Source organism: Monodelphis domestica, chromosome 2, assembly GCF_027887165.1.
Source record: "Monodelphis domestica isolate mMonDom1 chromosome 2, mMonDom1.pri, whole genome shotgun sequence".
NCBI lineage: Eukaryota > Metazoa > Chordata > Mammalia > Didelphimorphia > Didelphidae > Monodelphis > Monodelphis domestica.
The window spans coordinates 462,326,030-462,347,288 of NC_077228.1; the positions used below are offsets into that span (position 1 = coordinate 462,326,030).

The 21,259-nt window shown below is 33.9% G+C and overlaps 1 protein-coding gene across 10 annotated transcripts in view; it reads left to right on the top strand.

Moving 5' to 3' along the window:
- Positions 1-21,259, top strand: part of PTBP2 (polypyrimidine tract binding protein 2) — a 139,949-nt gene that overhangs the window by 53,806 nt on the left and 64,884 nt on the right. For all 10 annotated transcript variants that reach the window (XM_056819115.1, XM_007485010.3, XM_056819114.1 and 7 more), the window contains one exon: positions 8,168-8,243. In XM_056819115.1, coding sequence (XP_056675093.1) covers positions 8,168-8,243 — 76 coding nt within the window. The remainder of the gene's footprint in view (positions 1-8,167; positions 8,244-21,259) is intronic.

Here is a 21,259-nt window from a genome sequence, read left to right on the forward strand (position 1 = left end):
TTTTAATATTATTTCATTTTATGATAATAATGGCTTATGTGTTTCTACTAATTAAGGGCTGACTAAAATTTCTAACCTTGATCAAATGAAACTGAAGTGACTTAGTTTCCCTACCTTTAGTTAGTTTTCTAGGTCAGTTGAAAGTTGAATTATTCATAACATATTACCTTGGTCTTTTTTTTTTTTTGCATTTTTAATTCTCTGAGAAAAGAACATACACTTATATGACTATTGGAAATACTAGCAACTGTTAATATGGGGTAGACAATAGTGAAAATAGAACATTCATTACAAAGAAAGAAGCTTACAGGTGTAATTTTGAAATTGCCCCAAACGGACAATTTATTGCTGAGAAAGAATCTAATTAATCCTCAGAAAACAAATACTTTGAGAGAGACTTGGAATCTCAAGTATTGTTACAAGTTCATCCGCAGCATGACATAGACTTCTTGAGACTGGGATAATAGTGATAGAACCAGTTTTGTTTTTGTTTTTAAGTTGGTAACTTTTACTTTGAAGAAAAAACATTTTTCAGTGAGCAAGCTAGTACAAAGACAGGAGTGCTGGAGATTGACTTTTTTTTTCATGGTTATACCAAAACTATTCAGAAGTGTTCAGAATGAGCCTGAAAATCTGAGCCTCTTCATCATCCATCTAAAAATCTCTTGGGATTTTTAATTCCAGGGGCCCTAGAAGTTTTGTTCTCTTTAATAGAATGATCAGCTCTGAAAATACATTGCTATATTGAGGAACGGAATTACTGAAATTATAATTCCCAAAAGGAAATATAATATTGTAACATTTACATATTTTTATTATGTCCCCTTATTGCAGTAGAAAGCACATTGGATTTGGAGTCAAGGAGGACCTAGGTTTGTGTCCCAGTTCTCTCATTTAAAACTACTTGTATAGCCTTGGACAAATCACTTTATTTCTCTGGACATCAGTTTTCCTCATCTGTAAAATGAGTGGAGTGACCTCAAAGGACTTTCTATATAGTTTTAACTTTTTGACTGTGTAATCCTTTGAAATGATGTCAGTGAGAATAAAGAGCAGAGCTTAATGGATTTTTTTGAATTCAAACAGTATTTTTCTACATAGACATTTAAAAAATGGTAGCTGAATAAATGAATGCTGGAAAGGAATAATTTTAAAAAGCAAAAGGAGATGTAGTAAAGGATTTGTGATAACGTATAGAGTAATGTTTATAAAATGCATACCATACACATGGAGTTGTTGTTGCTTGAGCTTGCTATTGAAGTATTGTTAGTATTATAGTGGATTGAGTTTGGGTTGGTGAGTTGGGTGACATTTCAGGCACAGAGAATGCCATGGATAAATAAATAGGGGAAGGGAGGCACAAGACACATTTACAATTAGGCTTAATTTGTCATGAGTATTAATGTTTGTGAAGAGAAGTGCCTATTCAAGATGAATAAATGAATAAAAAAGCACTGTGCTGGCTAGATGTATGATGGTTTCAGTCAATAGGTTTCTCATTCAATTTTATGTAGTAATCTGAGCTATAAGAATTTATTATTTGCTTGTTTTTTTCCTGTTTATTTACCAGCTCAGTATGTTTTGATTTTCTGTGAAGCTTGTTGAAAAGGCCATGTAGTGTATCAGTGATGTATACAGTTAGCACAATGATACCTACAAATAGAAGTATCTGGAGAACCTAATCTTCCCTAGAGACTCTTTCTATTAGGACTTTGTGCCAGACATCCATCATGACAATGACAAATACCTTTGGAATCATATGCCTCCCTTGCTATTTTGTTTCAGCCTTCTCCCCATCCCCCAATTTTAAGCCAGATTCTCCCTCCTTTCCTAATTCCTCTTCCTGAGGCAGCAATCTTTTATAGAATATGCATGTTCAATAAAACTTTTTGATATTGATAATTTTGTGTGAAGAGAAATTGAACAGAAAACAAAACAAATAATGAAGAAAGAAAAATACAGTTCTTTTGTTCTTTCTCTAGAGACAGATGGCATTTTTCAGCCTTGGTCCTTGAAGATTGCCAAGTCCCTATATTGCTAAGAATAGTATATCATTCAAGATCATACAATATTGCTGTTATTGTGCACAGTATTCTGGTTCTGTTCATGCCATTTGCTTCATTTCATATAGGTCTTTCCAGATTTTTCTGAAATCATCCTTCAAACACAACACAACTTGTTCAACCATTCCCCAATTAATGGCCAGCTATCCTCTCAATTTCCAGTTCTTTGCTACTACAATAAGGGCTGCTATAAATAATTTTGTACAAATAGGTACTTTTTTTCCTTGCTATTTTTAAAAATAAAATTTAAATTTTTTTTTCAATTAACCAACCATGTATTTTCTTTCCCATCACCAATAACAACATAAAACTCATTTAACAGATATACATACTAAGACAAAATAAATTCCTCTGTTGTCTTTTTCCAAAAATGTGTCTAATTCTTCATTTTTAGTCCTCTTTCAGAAAATGAGTAGTGTCCTTCACAATAGAAGTCTTTTAAAGTTGTTTATCTTTACATTGTTGTTAATTATAAATTATTCTAAACTCTTATAATTTCATAAAGAGCAGGGGGCAGCTGGGTAGCTCAGTGGATTGAGAGCCAGTCCTAGAGACGGGAGGTCCTAGGTTCAAATCTGGCCTCAGACACTTCCCAGCTGTGTGACCCTGGACAAGTCACTTGACCCTCATTGCCTAGCCCTTACCACTCTTCTGCCTTGGAGCCAATACACAGTATTGATTCCAAGAAGGAAGGTAAGGGTTTTAGAAAAAAAAAAAGAGTTGCATGAGATGTTATCATAAACATCATTAGCTTGCTTTGAATGAATGTTATATTGGTCATATCATGCATTTCCAAATATTTCTGAACAAATTCTTTATGAAAAACATTACTTTGGAAAAGTGAACATTCTTCATTATGTGATAACTGCTTGGAGGAAAGGAGGAGGAGTGGGACAGATCTAAATTGAAATCTCAAAGTCATTATGTAAAAACAAATAGAGTACTAATCATTTTATTAAACCCTTTTATTGAGATCCATTTAACAAAGACCAGGTATGTAAAAATTAGAAGCTGTAGCTATTTTGCATTTCGTTATTATACTTGAGAATATTTTCTGCCCTTAACTAAAAGTAATATGACATATTTGGGAAAATTAAAAAGGGGAAATATTCTTAGATTTTTAATTGTGGAAAGAAAAAAGTTATTCTTTTTCTAAAAACATTCTGATACTAATAAAGACTAGTAGAACATGGAATTTTTTCACCCTCAATACATAATAGAACATGGGTTTTTTCAAGACTAATTTTAACTGTCTTTTGTTTTCAAATTGCCTTTATTTTTGAAACTCTTCCCCTCCCCGGGCCTGTCTCATCCAGTAAGCCATTTCTTGTAACAAAAAGAAAAATTAAAATATGGTAAAGCAGCAGTTCATCAAAATAACATAGCCAAGTATGAGACTAAATGCTGTACTCTAATATTTAAGAGTATGGCAAAGAGGGGAAGTCATAGGATATGTTATTTTCTCAGTTCTTCTCAGAGGACAATTTTGGTCATTATAGTTACATAGTTTAAGTGATTTTTTTGTGAATTATATGTATTTACATTGTTATAATCGTTGCCTATGTCTTTGTTGTCAGTTTTTAGTCTTCCTTTATTTCAAAACACAGCTCAGACATCACCTTCTCCATGCAGGCCTTTCCTGATCTTTTCAACTATTAGTGCCCTCTCTTAAGTTATCTTTTATTTTATTTTGTATTTATTTTTGCTCTCTTTTTTCTGCATATACTTATATGCTTTTGTTTTCTCAAATTCCACATGAATATTAGCTCATTGTAGCAGTGCTGGGGTATATTTAATATGCCACAATTTGCTTAGCCATTCTCTACTCTGTCAGGGCTTTCTAGTTCTTTGATACCATAAATGTGCTTCTGTGAATAGTTTCATGCACATGGAACCTTCATGTCTTTCCCTCTTTTGGTTTCTGTATAGGAATGATTGATCTGAAGGATGTTTTTGTCAATTTTTATGCATAATCCCACATTGCTTTTAGAAATGATTGGACTACTTTGCAGATTCATCAGCAGTGTATTAAATGTGCCTTTCTTTACACATCCCATATGTTATAAATAAAAATTAATCTTGAGACTTATTACTAGATTTATAAACATTTGTTAGTAAAGAGAGAAAAAAAGTGTTTTCTGCCTTTCTAAAAAAATCCAGTTCCCTTAGTTTGCCAGAGATCAAGAGATCAGATAAGAGGACTCAGGGAGAGAGACCCAGTCCAGAAAGAGTTAGTTCAAAGTTGGGTTGGGGAAAAAGAGCTCTTAAGCTTCCAACTCTGGCTTTTCAAACTTATTTTCTTCCAGGCCCCCAGCTCTTTCTATAGGTCAGTAGCATTTGAACATCATGCTACCTCATACTTCCTCCCTTATTCACAGAGACACAGGCACTGATGCTGGAGGGTGCTCACTGGGATGTTAGGGATCACGTGACTCTGTGACTCCTATGTTGAGTCTTTCTGAGATTTACTGTTAGCACTCCCCTAAATATTTACCTCACATACTTCCAACATGGAATGTTTAGAATATTTCCCTTTTTTATCTTTGTTAATATACTGGACATGAGGTGAAAATTCAGAATTGTTTTGATTTGCAATTATCTTATCATTAGTGGTTTAGATTAATTTTTCAAATAAATGTTTGGCACTTATTCATGTCTTCTTACCAGTTATACATTGGGATATGGTTCTTAATCTCAGGTATTTGTTTTGTCTATATATCTTGGCTAGTAGTCCTTTGTCACAGATAATTTATGCAAAGGATATTCCTAATTGTCAGTTTCCTTTCTTAACCAGGAGTCATTAGTTTTATGCTGCTAATGTCTTAAGTATAATCTAATTATTAAATATTTTTAATATTCCACATAACTAGAGTACTAATTAGAAATTTTGGTATTTTTTGGTTTGTTATTCAACTTTTGGAATTCTATAATAAATTTTTCTGTAATTGGTAAGAAATCTTTTATTGTCTAATGAAATTGCTATGTATATATTGTCTGAGACATTGAGAAATTTAGTGACTTGCCCAGGGTCACATATCCAGCCTATGTCACAGGCAATGCTTGATATAAATTTGAGGTGATATGCAATGAGAGGGAGTGGGAGAAGAGATTGTGAGTACATACTAATACAGCACATGGACAGAGGCCATTTGTTCATTGTCAAAATCAATATCTTATGTTTTTCTTTTTAATAAAAATTCTTATATTTAAGTGTATTTTAATACATTTTGCAAATATGATATATTTGGCAAAGATTAGTATTTTTCATGCAAAAATAGTTATCAGAGGCCTTACATTATTGTGATTGACTCTCTTTTCTATTGGTGTTGGCTATCCCTATTGCTTACCTTAAAGAAAATATTCATGATGTAGAAACATGAGACTTCTGTGTACTGTCTTATTATTTTTCTTTTATACATATTTTCTATTATCTTTCTCACTCTCCTATATTTATTACTGTTGTTCAATCACTTCAATTCATATTTGATACTTTGACCCCATTTGGGTTTTTTTGGCAGAAACACGGAAGTGATTTGCCATTTTCTTTTCCAGCTCATTTTACAAATAAGGAAACCAAGGCAAATTGGGTTAAATGACTCGCACAGGGTCACACAGCTAGTAAGTATTTTAGATTGGATTTGAACTCAGGATTTTCTGGCTGCAGGCCCAGCGCTCTATCCACTGTACAATCTAGCTGCCCATTATTTCTACCTTTGTATTGTAATTACATAAAATACAGATTGATTTGGCTTGGAAGGTCATATTGGTTCTTTTTAAAAGTTAGATTGCCCTAGCATATAAGCTGCCATCTTTTCCTTGGTAGTCTTTTGCAAATACTCATAAGCTCTACAAGGTGAGATGACCAAGTATGTCATACAAAACTCATATTTAATGTTGCCTGATGTGATGATAAAATTTGACTTCATTAACACTGTTCTTTATCTTGCAAAGGAGTTACCCGTGTGCCATCCTTCTGCTTAAATTTAATTTCATTCTTATTTCCTTTATTGTGAGAATGTTAAGACTGATTTTATTCTGTTCTTTCAGGATAATGACAAGAATCTCATTGAGTACCAACAGCCAAGTTAAAGTTTATAGATGTTGTAAAAACTGATTTGTCAGGCTTACTGTATTTCTGTTCTCTATCACTGTCATCAAAGAGGTCAGAAAGGACTAAGAATTATTTATTATTTCTTTTTTCATGCATTGCCACAACTGAACAATTAGTTCATCATCAAATTTCCACTACCCCCCTTTTTGGGGGGGAGGGTGTTAAGCTTCTTCTCTATGCTTAAGAGTTGCTAGTTCTCTTTTTGCCAGGACCATAGACTTAAGAATAGCAGTGTATGCGAATACGCCCCCTTTCTTCCATAAGCAGTGTACTACAATGGAACTACATCTTTTATTGTGACACAGTTGACTGAATGTTAAAAAGAATATTCAAGATGCCACTATGTTTATAATTTGTTGATAATGAAAAAGCATTTGATTGGGTAAAATGAAATATCATAATAACGGTTGTCTTCCAACTAAGTGTCTTCTAACCGTACATAAAAATCATTTAAGCTTTCTTGAAAGATAAAACAGAGATAACCTTAGGGGGGTTTTGGGGGTTATATTTCTTATTTTAAGATTAAATTAACTCCTTTATTAGTCTCACAATTAATTTAGTTTTAACTTATATAATCTATCCTTTAATCTAGTTACTATGTGTATTCTACTTTTTTGGTTTCATAAGGATGTCAATATTTATATGATTCAGTTCTTCCCATACTATTTGATTATTGCTCAAGGATCTCACATTGGAATACCTGCAATTTGCAATTTGTACCAACTTCTGATATTCTTTCCATGGCCCTGCCGTGACAGAGACCATTTTATATTTTTCTTTGTAAAGGACAAATAATTTATTACCAGCTTATAAATGATGAGCCTCTTTTCTTTTTCTCTAGCTAGCTAGTCAACTCTTTGGCCATTACAGGTAATCTGTTGCCAGACCACTGAAAGCCATCATTTCTGCTTACTCTAGAACCTGTCACTGTACATTTCTCTGGTATAGTCAATGTTGTCATCCCTTAAAGAAAAACTGGAATTAGGACTTTTTGGAGGAACTGTACATAAACAACTTTGAATCATTTCTTCTCAACGTAGGTATTACTATGAATGAAAAAAATAGTTTATGCACAGTTTCGTATTGATCAATGGAATTGATTCATCTATTTTTACTGGCATCAAACATTTGCTATCCATTTTTCAGTATAACAATAGTAACTGATTAAGGGCTTTAAAATTTGCAAAACATTTTACATCATTGTCTTATATTAGTTATTGTGGGTAGACACTACAGACATTTTAAACCCTTAAAACAGATGAAGAAACCAAGGTTTAGAAGAGTTCATGACATATACAGCCAGTAATTTTTAGAGGTGGGATTCAAAGTTCTCTCTTCCAGGTCTAGCAGAGTTTCTATTAGGTGAAGCTCTTCAATTAATAGACATAGATTTTTGCTTTCAGAACGTTTATTTTTACTAAGTTTATTACTATGATGAAACCTGGGTTATATTTTATTAGCCACCTTTTAAAAAGTTTTTTTTTTTAAGTGCATTTCTTCAGTATGACTTCCCAGCAGTAGTTATTCATCTACTTAATTCAGTTGTCTGAAAAACTAGGAGTGTAATATTGGGGTTTCTATGAAGAGGATTTTACAGGGTCCAAATACACTATGAACCCTATGAAAAATCTCATTCTTTTCCCTGTCTGCAAGTACCCACAGTAACTTCTTAAAGCTCTTGGATCATGAATTGTGAGCATTCTTCGTTTCTCAGGCTGATTGTGTATGTAAATGTTTGCATGGGGAAAAGCAAAAGATTGGCATGAGAAAGAAAAAAGAGATAAGAGAATAATTTTTAATTTTTTTATAGTTGGATATGAAGAAATGGTGAGGTTTGGGATTGAGAATTTTCTTTTTAAAGTATCAGTTCTATGCTGAGATGAAAGATTTAAGTAAATCCAAAGAAAAAAAAATTGTATGAGTCTTAGTTAACATCTTAAATGTAAAGATTACTTATACCAAAATCTCTCTCTCTTTTTTTCCCTCATTATAGAGAGGATCTGACGAACTTCTTTCAGGCAGTGTACTCAGTAGCCCAAACTCTAATATGAGCAGCATGGTAGTTACTGGTAAGTTATAAAAATGTTACTCACTTTCGAGATTGTTTTCTGTTTAATGGGTACTGGTATTCACACTGTTCTGTAACAATTTATCAGTGCAATTTATTTTGGAAATTAAATCAGTTAAATTAAATTGTATTTGAATGTGTGCCATGAGAAGAAATTACTTTTGAATGGAGTAGTGTTGTAACTTTAGAATTCAGAAGTAGTTCTTAAAATATATTTCAGAGCTCTAAGTCTTCAAGATCCAGCTGAGATTTCATTTTTTAACTTTAGTTTCTCTCTCATGTCCTCTTCTTTATACTTCCAAAGCCACCACATGCCATTTAAACTTCTGTTATAGTTTCTTAGTTGTCTTACTTGTTTCAGTGATTCCTTCTCCATTCAGTCCTCCTCATTTACCAAAATAATCTTTCTAAAGCACAGTTATCACCATACCACTCTCCTGCTCCAATATCTTTTGTTGTGGTCATTGCCAATTGTATATAAAATGTAAACTTAGTCTGAAATTTTAGGTCCTTCACAGTCTTTATCTGCTAGAGGCTTATTTGATACTACTCTCCTTCACAAACTCTACGTTCTATCTGAACCATACTACAAGTTGCATCAAGAATTTAGAACTGTCTCCCCATATGGCATTCCCTTCCCTGAAATGTTCCCTCAATTGATGTGAGTTTTAATATGCCTGTTTTCAGCTTACTGTTTGCCTCCTAGAAAATTTACCTTGACCATTCCTGTTAGTGCTTTCTCCCTTCTCCCTTTTACTTTACTAATGTGTATATTATTTTATAGCACTCCATAATGATATATGGTCCTTGATCATTCACTTAACTATTGCTTTATCATTTTCTATGTTCACTGCCTAGCATAGTACCTTACCCCTAATATATTGAACTTAGTTGAAACTGTCCATACTCACCTCTTTTTCTAATAATAGCATTTTATCTCTACCATACAAATAAGCCCTTTAGTATATACTGACTTGTATTTTTTAATTCCTTCTTTTGATGTAATCAGATTATTAACTCCTTGGGCACAGTAACTGTATATGTTCCTAGCTAGTATCTACTACTGTTTTTATGGGGGGGGGCACTATCAGATAAGGAATTCTATTTGATTTTTCCCTCTGTTGATGCAGATTAACAATGCATCAGTAGGCTCTGGTGGTATTTCCCCCCCTTTAAAAAAATTTATTTTGTTTTCCCCAGTTAAATGTAAAAATGATTTCCATTATTTTAAAAAGAATATTGAATCTCAGATTATCTCCCTCTCCTCCACTGTGAGACAGTGATCAATCTCATAGATTTCATGTATGCAATCATGCTTGTGAAAATTTTCCTTATTAATCCTTTTGTGGAAGGAAACTCAAAACAAAAACAAAATTTTAGAAAGAAAGTGAAAAAAGTTTCCTTTGTTCTGGACTCAGCCTCTATCAATATTTTTATCTGGAAACACATGGCATTTTTTATCGTGAATCATTGGGATTGTTTTGAATCATTGTGTTGGTGAGAATAGTGAAGTTATTAAAAATTCTTCATTGTACCATATTCCTGTTAATGGTGTACAGTGTATTCTTGATTCTTCTTATATTTCACTCTGCTTCTGTTAATGTATGTCTTTCCAGGTTTTTCTGAGCTCCTGCTACTCCTCATTTCTTATGGCACAGAAGTATTTCATTACAAACATGTGCTGTAACTTACTCAGCAATTCCCCAGTTGATGGAAATTTTTAGTTCTTTGCCCCCGCAAAAACAGCTGCTTTAAATATTTTTGTATGTAGGTCCTTCCTCTTTTTGTTTTTTAGTTCTTTGGGATACAAAACTTAATAGCAGTACAATATGCTTTTATGGGAAATAATTTACCCCATTCTTTCCCTTTCCCCTCTTCCCAGTGCATTCCTTTTTCTCATGCTCTAATTTTTTATAAAGATATCATCCCATCATGTTCAATTGTTGTCTATGTGTATTCCTTCTGTCTTAATAAGAAAGACCCCCCCCCCAGTTAATTAATTAATTAATTAATTTAGGCTATTTTTCCATGGTTACATGATTCATGATCTCTCCTACCCTTCTTCTCTCCCTCCTCCCTGAGCTGACAAGGAATTCCACTGGGTTATACATACATCATTGTTCAAAACCTATTTTCATATTAGTCATATTCTCAGTGGATTGGTCTTTTAATGCCAAAACCCAGTCACATTCCCATTGAACCTTGTGACCAATCATATGTTTTTCTTTTGTGTTTCTGCTCCCACAGTTCTTTCTCTGGATATGGACAGTGTTCTTTCTCATAAGTTCCTCTGGATTGTCCCAGGTCTTTGCATTGCCGCTAGTAGCAAAGTTACAACATTTGATTGTGCCATATTGTATCAGTCTCTGTGTACAACGTTCTGATTCTGCTCCTTTTGCTCTGCATCAAGGTCTTTCCAGTTCACATTTAATTTCTCCAGTTCATATTCCTTTCAGTGCAATAGTATTCCACCACCATCAGATGCCACAGTATATTCAACCATTAACTAATCAATGGACACCCTCTCATCTTCCAGTTTTTTGCCACTATAAAAAGTGTGGCTATAAATATTTTCTACAAACAATTTTCCTTATCATCTCTTTGGGGTACAAGACCAGCAGTGGTATGGCTGGATCATAGGGCACACATTATTTTAAGTCTCTTTGGGCATAATTTCAAACTGCCTTCCAGAATGGTTGGATCAATTCATAACTTCACCAGGAATGCATTAGTGAGCCATTTTGCCATATCCCCTCCAACATTTATTGCTTTCCTTTGCTGTCATATTGCCCGATCTGCTAGGTATAAGGTGCTACCTCAGAGTTGTTTTGATTTGCATTTCTCTAATCAAGAGGGATTTAGAACACTTTTTTTATGTGCTTATTGATAGTTTTGATTTCATCTGAAAATTGCCTATTGATATCCCTTGCCCATTTGTTGATTGGGAAATGGCTTGATTTTTTGTAGATTTGACTTAGTTCCTTATATATTTGGGAAATTAAACATTTGTCAGAGAGTTTTATTATAAAATTTTCTCCCAGTTTGTTGCTTTCCTTCTAATTTTGTTTGCATTGGTTTTGCTTGTACAAACCCTTTTTAATTTAATACAAACAAAATAATTCATTTTACATTTTGTAATGTTTGTTTTTTGCTTGGTCTTAAATTCCTTCCTTTCCCACAGATCTGATAGGTATATTATTCTATGTTCACCTAATTTATTTATGATTTCACTCTTTATATTTTAGTCATTTATCCATTTTGATTTTTTTTTTTTGGTATAGGGAGTAAGATGTTGATCTAAATCTAATTTTTCCCATACTGTTTCCCAATTTTCCCAGCAGTTTTTTTTTCCAATAGTGAGTTCTTGGCTCACTAGCTTACTGAGGTCATTTACCCCTAGTCAATTCCATTGATCCATCCTTCTGTCTCTTAGCCAGTACCGTATTGTTTTGATGACCACTGCTTTATAGTACAGTTTAAGATCTGGTACTGCGAAGGCCCCTGTCCTTCACATTTTTTTTTCATTATTTCCCTTGATATTCCTGATCTTTTGTTCTTCCAGATGAACTTTATTATAATATTTTCTAATTCTATTAAAAAGTTTCTTAGATAGGTGTTGCACTGAATAAGTCAATCAATTTGGGTATGGCTATTATTTTTATTCTATTAGCTCATCCTACCCATGAGCAATTAATGTTTTTCCAGTTATTTAGTTTTAATTGTGTGAAAAGTGTTTTATAGTTGTGCTCCTATAGTTCCTGTTTGTCTTAGCAGATAGATTCTTAAATATTTTATATTGTCTAGAGTGATTTTAAATGAAGTTTCTCTTTCTAACTCTTGCTGCTGCTGAGTTTTATTGGAAACATAGAAATGCTGATGGTTTATGTGGGTTTATTTTGTACCCTGATACTTTGCTAAAGTTGTTAATTATTTCCACTAGCCTTTTAGTCGATTTGTCTAGAATTCTTAAGTATACCATCATAACCTCTGCAAATAGTGATAGTTTAGTTTCCTCATTGCCTACTTTAATCCCTTCAATTTCTTTTTCTTCTCTAATTTCTACTGCTAGCATTTCTAGTACAATATTAAATAATAGCAGTAATGATGGACATCCTTGCTTCACTCTTGATATTATTGGGAAGACTTCTAACTTGTCCCCATTGCGTGGGGACATATATAAACAAAATCATGTATAACATGTATAAATAAAACCAGTGCAACCAAAATAGAAGGAAAACAACAAACTGGGAAAACATTTTTAATAACAAATAGCAAGATACTTGTTGATGATGGTTTTAAATATAAATAATAAAGTTCTTGAGAATTATGAGAATCATCTTCCCATGTAGATACATAAACAGTTTGATCTCATTGAATGTCTTTTGATTTCTCTTTCCTGTTTACTTTTTTATGATTCTCTTCAGTCTTTTATTTAAGAGTCAAATATTTTATTCAGTTCTGGTCTTTTTATTAGGATTTATAAGGGGTAGAAATGTGAGGGGTTTTTATAAAAGGTTGGACTGTATTATTTAAGAATAGGGTGGTCACCAGGAATTTTAATTAATTCCAAGAGATTTATTTAACAATTTATTTACAAAATATAGAACAAGTGAAAGTAAGAAAGTGAGAGAGGAGAGGGTAAGATATCTAGCCTAAGCACTAAGTATTTTGCTCAGTCCCCTGGCTCAAAAACTGTCAGGGGAGTTTAGTCCTTAGCTAGAGTGGCCTCAGCCCTTGGGATGCTGAGGATGTCTGGGGATGCAGGGAGTCTCTCAAGAGGATAGGTCTCTCTTGATGCTAATCTCTTCAGAAAATTTAGGAAAGGAATTGGCTCTTTCACTCACCATGTGTCAGTTCAAAGGGAGAGATTCCAGGTCAGTCTCACCAAGTCTAAGGTCTCAGGTCCAGTCTGCAGATTCTTCATCAGCCTCCTATTTGAACTCAGAACTCTGAAGAATGAGAGCACTAAGAAGTCCCAAGTGCAAATTCACAGGAAGTTGTAACTCCTTTTAAAGATGCTTCTTTCCATCACTTCTTGTGCCTTCCTCTACTTTATGTGGACAAATCATAGTCTAAAGCTTTGCTCAGGACTGCCCAGGGGGAAGTCAGTCAATTCTGATTTGTCACCCACTACTGCACACATGGGTCACAGACCTCCCCCACTCAGTTGTGAGTGGGGTGTTCATACTTTTGGTGATTAAATCTAAAAATGGGCAGGGAGAGTTAATTTAATCTTCACAGATTATTTGAATCATTGAATGGTCTTTTTCTTTCCCCCTAAAGGATTTCACTCAGTTTTGTTGGGTAAGTGAATCTTGGTTGAAATTCTAGCTACTGGACCTCTGAATATGATGTTCCAGGCCCTCGATCTTTTAATCCTGACTGTGGCTCCATGATATTTGAATTGTTTCTTTTTTTGCTGCTTGCCTAATGCCTCCTTATGTTTTTACTTTTCTGAGCCCCTCTAAATTGGCAGGCTCTGATCTCAATCCAGATCATAGGCAGGTCTTCTGGATGCCAGATGTTACCTTGTTGTCTTTAAAGCAGCAGGAGCACAGCCCCGTGAAATTCTCCAACATTGTAGGTTGGACTCTATCCTTCACCTCTTAGAGATTTGGTTCATAAGTAAGATCCTTTGCTTTAAAATCCTACGGTATTTATACAGGTTAGTGTTAAAATTTCACCTAACTGCAGTATTTGAGTGTTGACTACCCTCTTATGGATATTCTCTCTCTGTTCTGGGTTTTCGTGACATTATATCTTAATTCTCCTTATACTTTTCTCCCTATTCTTCTCAACCCCCTTTACTGCATATCATGTTCTCTGATTGATTATACTTTAAGGATATGTCTTGGGTCTTTTTCTATTATCTTCCCACATTCTCTCGCACTATAACCTCATGCACTTTCATGGATTTAATTATTTTCTCTATGAAAATGATTCACAATTTTGTATATTCAGCCAAAGTCTGTTTTCAGCCCCCATGGTAGTCATTCAGAAGAATGACTCCTGTGGGGAACATGCTATCCCTGCTACCACTAACAGTTACTGACAACCTCATATTTTAAGGGCAGTCCATCAAGCATAACTAAACCAGCAGGGAACCCAGAATAGGTGGTGTATGCCAGGAAGGTCTGTTCATTATCAACACCTCTACCACCACATCACTTCAGACCCCAGTGGAGATAGTCTAGGACTGTGTTGGCGAAAACATGGCATATGTGTCCCTACGTGGTGTGGAGGTGGTAGTAGTTACTCTGTTCCCTCTCTCCATAGTGTCTGAGGACATTTTTCACATGCCCTGCCCAGCAGCCCAATGTGAGTACTTTCCCCCTCTGCTTTCTGGAGTAATGTGAAGGCTCATAGGTAGCTTGAAAGTGTAGTTTCGGCACGCAGTCTCTAAAAGCCAAAGCTGGTCTAGGCCCTTGATTATAAGATACCTAGGAATAGTAGCCCTCCTTTTTCACACACTTCCTTTTTCCAAAGACCACTAGATCTGCTATAGCTTAGCTTACAAGGTCCAAGGTCCTCATCTAGCAGAGTAGCCTTTGTGGTATCTACATATACAAGTATTTCTAGCTCTCGTCTCCTTAGTAGCCATAATTTCTGAAGATTCAGAAAAGAAAGTGCTTATCTCCAGCATCCTTGTCCAATCAATGATGAAATATGCTTTTAGTGGAAATGACACTAAAGAAATTGTTACATTCTCCTTTATTGCTATATCTGAAAGATGTGACCTTTTCATCTGATTTGCAGCCATATCGTCCTATACCTCTTAATAGAATGCAATATTAGAAGCTAATCTCCTTGAGAAAAGGAATTGACTTGCTTATTTGTTTCCCTAGTGTTTAACAATACTTTGTACATGGTGATCTTTTAATAAATATTTTTTTATTTATTCATTCATTCTTTTTACTTCTGAGGCCTAGTTGTGGACTAAATTCCTGTTTGATGTTAAAAATTACATATCTTGTAAACATATCAAACTCAACATGAATGAAATTGAACTCATTATCTTCAAAATGAACTCCTTTTTCAAACCCCATTATTTCTAAGGAAGGCACAACTGTCATTCCAGTTGTCCATATGTGTAACATTGTTGTTATATTTGTCTCCTCACTCTCCCTCACTTCACAAGATTCAATGACTTATCAAATCTTGTCATTTCTTTATAATATTTGTTATATCCTTTCACTTCTCTGTACTTAAAAAGGCACTACCCTCATTTAGTCTCTCATCCTCTTTTACTTGAAATAGTCTCCCTCAAGGCTCTTCTTGCTCCAGTTCATTCTCCTGATAACTGCCAAAATTATTTTCCTTAAGAGCAAGTCCCATCATGCCACTTCCTACTCATTAAATCCCAAAGACTCAAATATAAGCACCTATGCTTTGATTTTATAGCCTTTCACAATTGTCCACCTTATCTTTCTAGCTTTATATTAATTTCCTGCACTATGAAGGCCAGTTGTTAAGGTCTTCTTGCTATTTATTACTCATGATAATTTCAACTCTTTTCTCCATGCTTTTGCACTGTCTTTTTTGCATTACTTCCTAGAAATCCTTATTTCCTTGAAATTCTGTTCAAGTTGTCTATATTTAGGCTTCTGTGATAGAATGTAAGTTCTTTGAAGGCAAGATATTTTTCATTGTCTTTTTTCTAATACTTAGCCAGATACAATAAATACTTGATAAATTCTTGTTTGTTTGATTAGTAATCTAGAAGAAAGTTGATTAGTTCCTCTAAAGGGCTATTTGTGGTTTTAGTCATGGTGGTAGCCAGGAGTTTATGAGATGGATTGGTGATAGAATCTTTTTTTTTGTCAAATGTCAAATAAGTTTTGTCAAATGATTAGGATATGGGAGATGAGTGAGAGTGAAAATTCAAGGAAAATGTATACATGAATGAAAACATTTATTTGATCTTTGATACTTCCTAGTAATGTGACCCTGGGCAGGTCACTTAACTTCTATTGCCTAGTCCTTGCCATTCTTATGCTTTAGAACCAATATATAGTTTTGATTCTAAAATGGAAGGTAAGAGTGTTTATTTTTTTAAAGGATTTATAAAGAAATTAGTCATTTATAAAAATTCAAGTTATTTACCAGTTGATAAATGGTTAAAGAATATGACTATGCAGTTTTCAGATACAGAAATCAAAGCTATCAATAAACATATGAGGGGGAAACTAGGTTGTCCAGTAGATTGAGAGCCAGGCCAAGATATGGGAGGTCCTTGGGTTTAAATTTGACCTCAGACACTTCCTAGCTATGTGACCCTGGGCAACTCACTTAGCCCTCATTGCCTAGCCCGTACCACTCTTTTGCCTTGGAACCAACACACAGTATTGATTTCATGATGGAAGGGAAGGGTTTAAAAAAAGAAAAGAAAAGAAAGAATGTTCTAAATCATTCTTGATTAAAGAAATGCAAATTAAAACAATACCAAAGTACCACCTCACATCTATCAGATTGGCCAATATGACAGTAGAAGTAAATGATAAATGTTGGAGAGTATGTGGCAAAATTGGGACACTTAATACATTGCTGGTGGAGTTGTGAACTGATCAAGCATTCTGGGGGGCAATTTGGAAATGTGTCCACAGGGCTATAAAAGAATGCATAACCTTTGATTCAGTATAATACCTCGACCAGGCCTCGAACCCAAAGAAAAAAATTTTTTTTAAAGGGAAAGGACTTGTTTATACAGAAATATTTGTAGTGGCAAAGAATTGGAAACTAAAGGAATATCCCTCAATTGGGGAAAGGCTGAACAAATTTTGGTATATGATGGTGATGGAATAAATACTACTGTGCTATAAGGAATGATGACTTCATAAAGAGCTGGAAAGACCTACGTGAACATCATGATGTAGAGCGAAAGAAGCAGAACCAGGAAAACATTGTACACAGTAACACCAATCTTGTGGAATGATCAAATGTGATCAACTTAGTTACTAATAGCAATACAAAATGATCCAGAACAATTCTGAGTGACTTATGAAAAGGGATGTTACCCACATCCAGAGAAAGAACTGTTGTAGTAGAAATGCAGATGAAAACATATAATTTATTACTTGCTTATTTAAGTATATGCTTTAGGGCTTTGGTTTTATAAGATTATTCACTCACAGAAATTTAATTATTTGCCAGCTCTTGGAGGGTGTAGTAAAGAAAGGAGGGAGTCAATTTAGATTATATAATTTCAGAAAACTTGCGTGGGAAAATTTGTTATTAAATAAGAAAAAAATTTTAAACATAAAAAAAATTTTAAAGAGTATTAAGTGTTTATTATATACCATATACTGTGAGGGCCAAGCATAATGCAAATAAAAAAGTGAAACAATTGTTGCCCTCAAAGAATTTATAGTTATTAAAATTCTCTGGAAATCATGTCTAATTTTATAAATATTATATATAGTATATATGTTATTACATAATTATTATCTGTAATAATAATATAAATAAGTAAAAAGCTATTTAATAGGAAAGAAACATACTAGCTGAGAGAGCCAGTGCCTTGGGCCCTGGTAAACTGAGAACAAGACCAGGTGGCTTTCTTGTGCCCACAGTTCCTAGAAAAAGACTCTCAAATTCCTATCCTCCCTATTGTGATGTCCAGATACTCTGATTAGAGGGCTCAAACCTCAGTGGAGACAAGGCCATTTTTCTGGACACTAAAACTCTTGTAGCATTTCCCAGCATGTTGGCCTAAATCAGCTGATCTCATCTAAGAGGGTTCTTGTTTATAAATAAAGAGCTAGTCTTCCCCCCTTCCAATTTTTACATCTAGATAAAAGTAGGTAGGGGACCCAGCAAAGCCCAGAGAGAGATAGTTTGACTTGTAGCCCTAAAATCAAAGTGTTTTCAGAGGGGCTGACAATCACTTCACAGGAAAACCCCAATTCAGTATTTTCCACATATCCTAATGAGAAAAGTTAATGAAAAATGGCAAACATTATATAATCTTTGCTCTGAAACAGTTTACAATCTAATTGGGAATGTTGACTAATACTCAATAAATCTAGGGAAATAAATTATCAGGGAAAACATAATCAAACATTTAGAATACTTTTATTAAATGCCTATTCAGTGCTAGCTATTTTATTTTGTGCTGGGTCTGTAGTTACAAAAATGAACTCCATGGGCATGCATGTGTGTATGTGTGTACACAAAAATATATTAAGTATTTGGAGTAGGGATCAGGAATGGCTTTTGGTACGAGATGAAGGTTGGACATAATTTTTGAAGAAAAGAAGGAAATAGATAGGAAAGCATATTTTCCAGACAAAAGGGAAAATGCACAGAAAGGAGAGATTTGTTGGGTATGATACACTGCAAAGTGCTTTGCCAGAACATAGCAGGAAGAAGAAGAAGATGTATAAGCCTGAAAAGATAAATTTGGGCCAGATTGTAAAGAGGTTTAAAAGCCAAATGAGAATTCATATTATCCTGAAGGTAGTAGTGAGCAATTGGGAGTTTACTAAATAAGAGAGTGACTTGGTCAGATCTGCAGTAAGGGCTGAAGATTTAAACCAAAGTTTTATTTGAAATTTGAGTAGGGAAAGTAATTTTTAGTTAGGGCAATTGAAACATCTTCATATGATATTTTTGGATTGTCTTTTTTTTTTTTAAAGAAAAAAGCGTCTAGACTCCCAGGTATAGCAAAAAGACAGTGTTACATGAAGAAAGAAATACCAGATGGAATCAAGAAATTTTATTTTCCAGCTTTGCCACTGACTGACTGCCTTTGTGACATGACAACTTACTTTATGCCAGTTGGAAAATGGGGTGAACATAACTTTTAAATACCTGTTTCATGGGGTTGTAGAAAGAGAAACACTTTAAAAGTTGCTATTAAAAGATAATTTCTACATATAATGTCTCTTATAAATATACTACTTAAGGTACACTATAAGTGTTAGTAATTATTTCTAATTCTAAATTATCTGATCTAAAACAAAAATGTGTATGTTCTAATTCTTCTGGAAAATGGAATTTTAAAAGCTGTTTCTCTACTTGTCTGGAATAATCTTTTTTTGGAAAGGATGCAGTGTATATGAAAGGTATAATTTATTGGATTTGAAACTTGTTGAATGGCTGGATTCAAAGAGTTCACTAATTGTTTATTGTTAACTAGGGAGGAGGACTCTATTGGATTGTCCTAAAGATCGATGCTGGCCCTGTGCTGTTGTAACATTTTTATCAATGACGAATAAAAGTTTATAAAGATCAGAATCTAGAAGATATTGCTAACATGTTAAATAACACACTTGGGTTTTAAGAAAAAATGCCAAGCTAAAATATTGGGCTAAATCTGTTAAGATGAAATATAACATATATTAATGTAAACATCTTTCATTTGAGTTTTAATAAATCAGTTTTCACAATATAAGACTTAGGGAGGAAGTCTTGGCTGAACATGCTCCTTTTAGTAGGCTGTAAACTCAGAATGAGCATTTACATTTAAGTGGACTTATAAACTATTAGCAATTTTGAGGCAGACAAGAAAAGTTTTTAGACTGCATTCAGAAAGGCCTCACATCTAGAATTAAGGTAATAGTCCCATGTGCAGATAACAACTGGAATATTACGTTCAGTTCTGAGCATTACATCTTAGGAAGGAAAATGCATACAGAGGGAGATGATCATAATGGTGAAGAGACTAATTTCAAGGAACTCAAGTTCTTAATTTCATGCAGCCTAGTTTCCTTGGTTTCTCTTAGACCTGATCCACTAACCACAACTTTTCTTCCTCTTGCCCTTTTAGAATGATCTCTCACACTCAGTTTCTATGGTAAAAGCACTTATTTCTCTCCATAGTCTACTTTTTTCTATTTGGGGGGAGCCTTTTATGTTTCCTGCTCTTTTTTTTTCTTTTGATATTCATGAAATGTTAAATGACTTAGGGAAAGGATTTGTAACATCCATCTATTGAAAGATTATGAGAGGACATGCACAAAAATCACATGATAACAACTATGGGTCACTTGTCATTATTCTATTGCCAAGCATAACAATATGAATATGATCATGTGTGATCCATTGAAATATGACAGTAATAAAGTCTAGTATAAATTTAACGGAGGAAACCTATTCTTTGGAAAACAGGTCAAATGTGAGAAAAATGTCCATTAGGAGGTGGTATAAAGATAAGAATGAACACAGGTTTACTATCAGCAGTGACAATTCTTTGTGCCTGGCAAGAACAAAGAAGAGTAAATCTTAGAGCAGTATTCCCGTTAATTTTTAAATTATAAGTGAATAGCCATGTAATGTAAACAAAATTATTAAACCTGAATATACATGAGCTGAATTGCACTGTAATAAAAATTTTCTAGAAGGCAATTCAGACAAATTAAATAATATGCATAATTATTGTTGCACTGCATCTTAATTGGGCATAAATGACTGACTAGAATTTTTGAATATCCAAACATTTGTGGTACTGGACAGAGAAAAAAGCTTTTTTTTTTCTTTTCTTAAAGACTTGAGGATATTCCCATTTTAAGGGGACAAAAGCAAGCCCAAGATATGAAAAGAGAGGGTCTTTTACATCAGTGATGCCAAACTCAAATTAGAAATGAAAGGAAATAAGTCTTGATCAATGACACATGGTAAACCCAGTGGAATTGTGGGTCTGATACAGGAGGGGGCTGGAGGAGGGGAGGGAAAGAACATGAGTCTTGTAACCATGGGAAAATATTCTAAATCATCTAATTAAATGAAATTTTCAAATATAAAAAAATATAAATAAATTAGAAATCAAAGCCACTAAACATTATATAAAGATCCTGGTAGGCTTCATGTTGATTTAATTTTAAACTTAATAACCTATATAATATTATGATTTTTATAATAAAGAGGGCCGGCCTATGGTTCACATCTTTGATACTTCTTTTCTACAATATGATCAGCATGCTAGAGTGAAATGATGACCCAGTCTTTTGTGACATCTATAAGGGAACTCATTTGAAACTGTACCTAGCTGTATAACTTAATAGAAAAAAATTTTTGAAT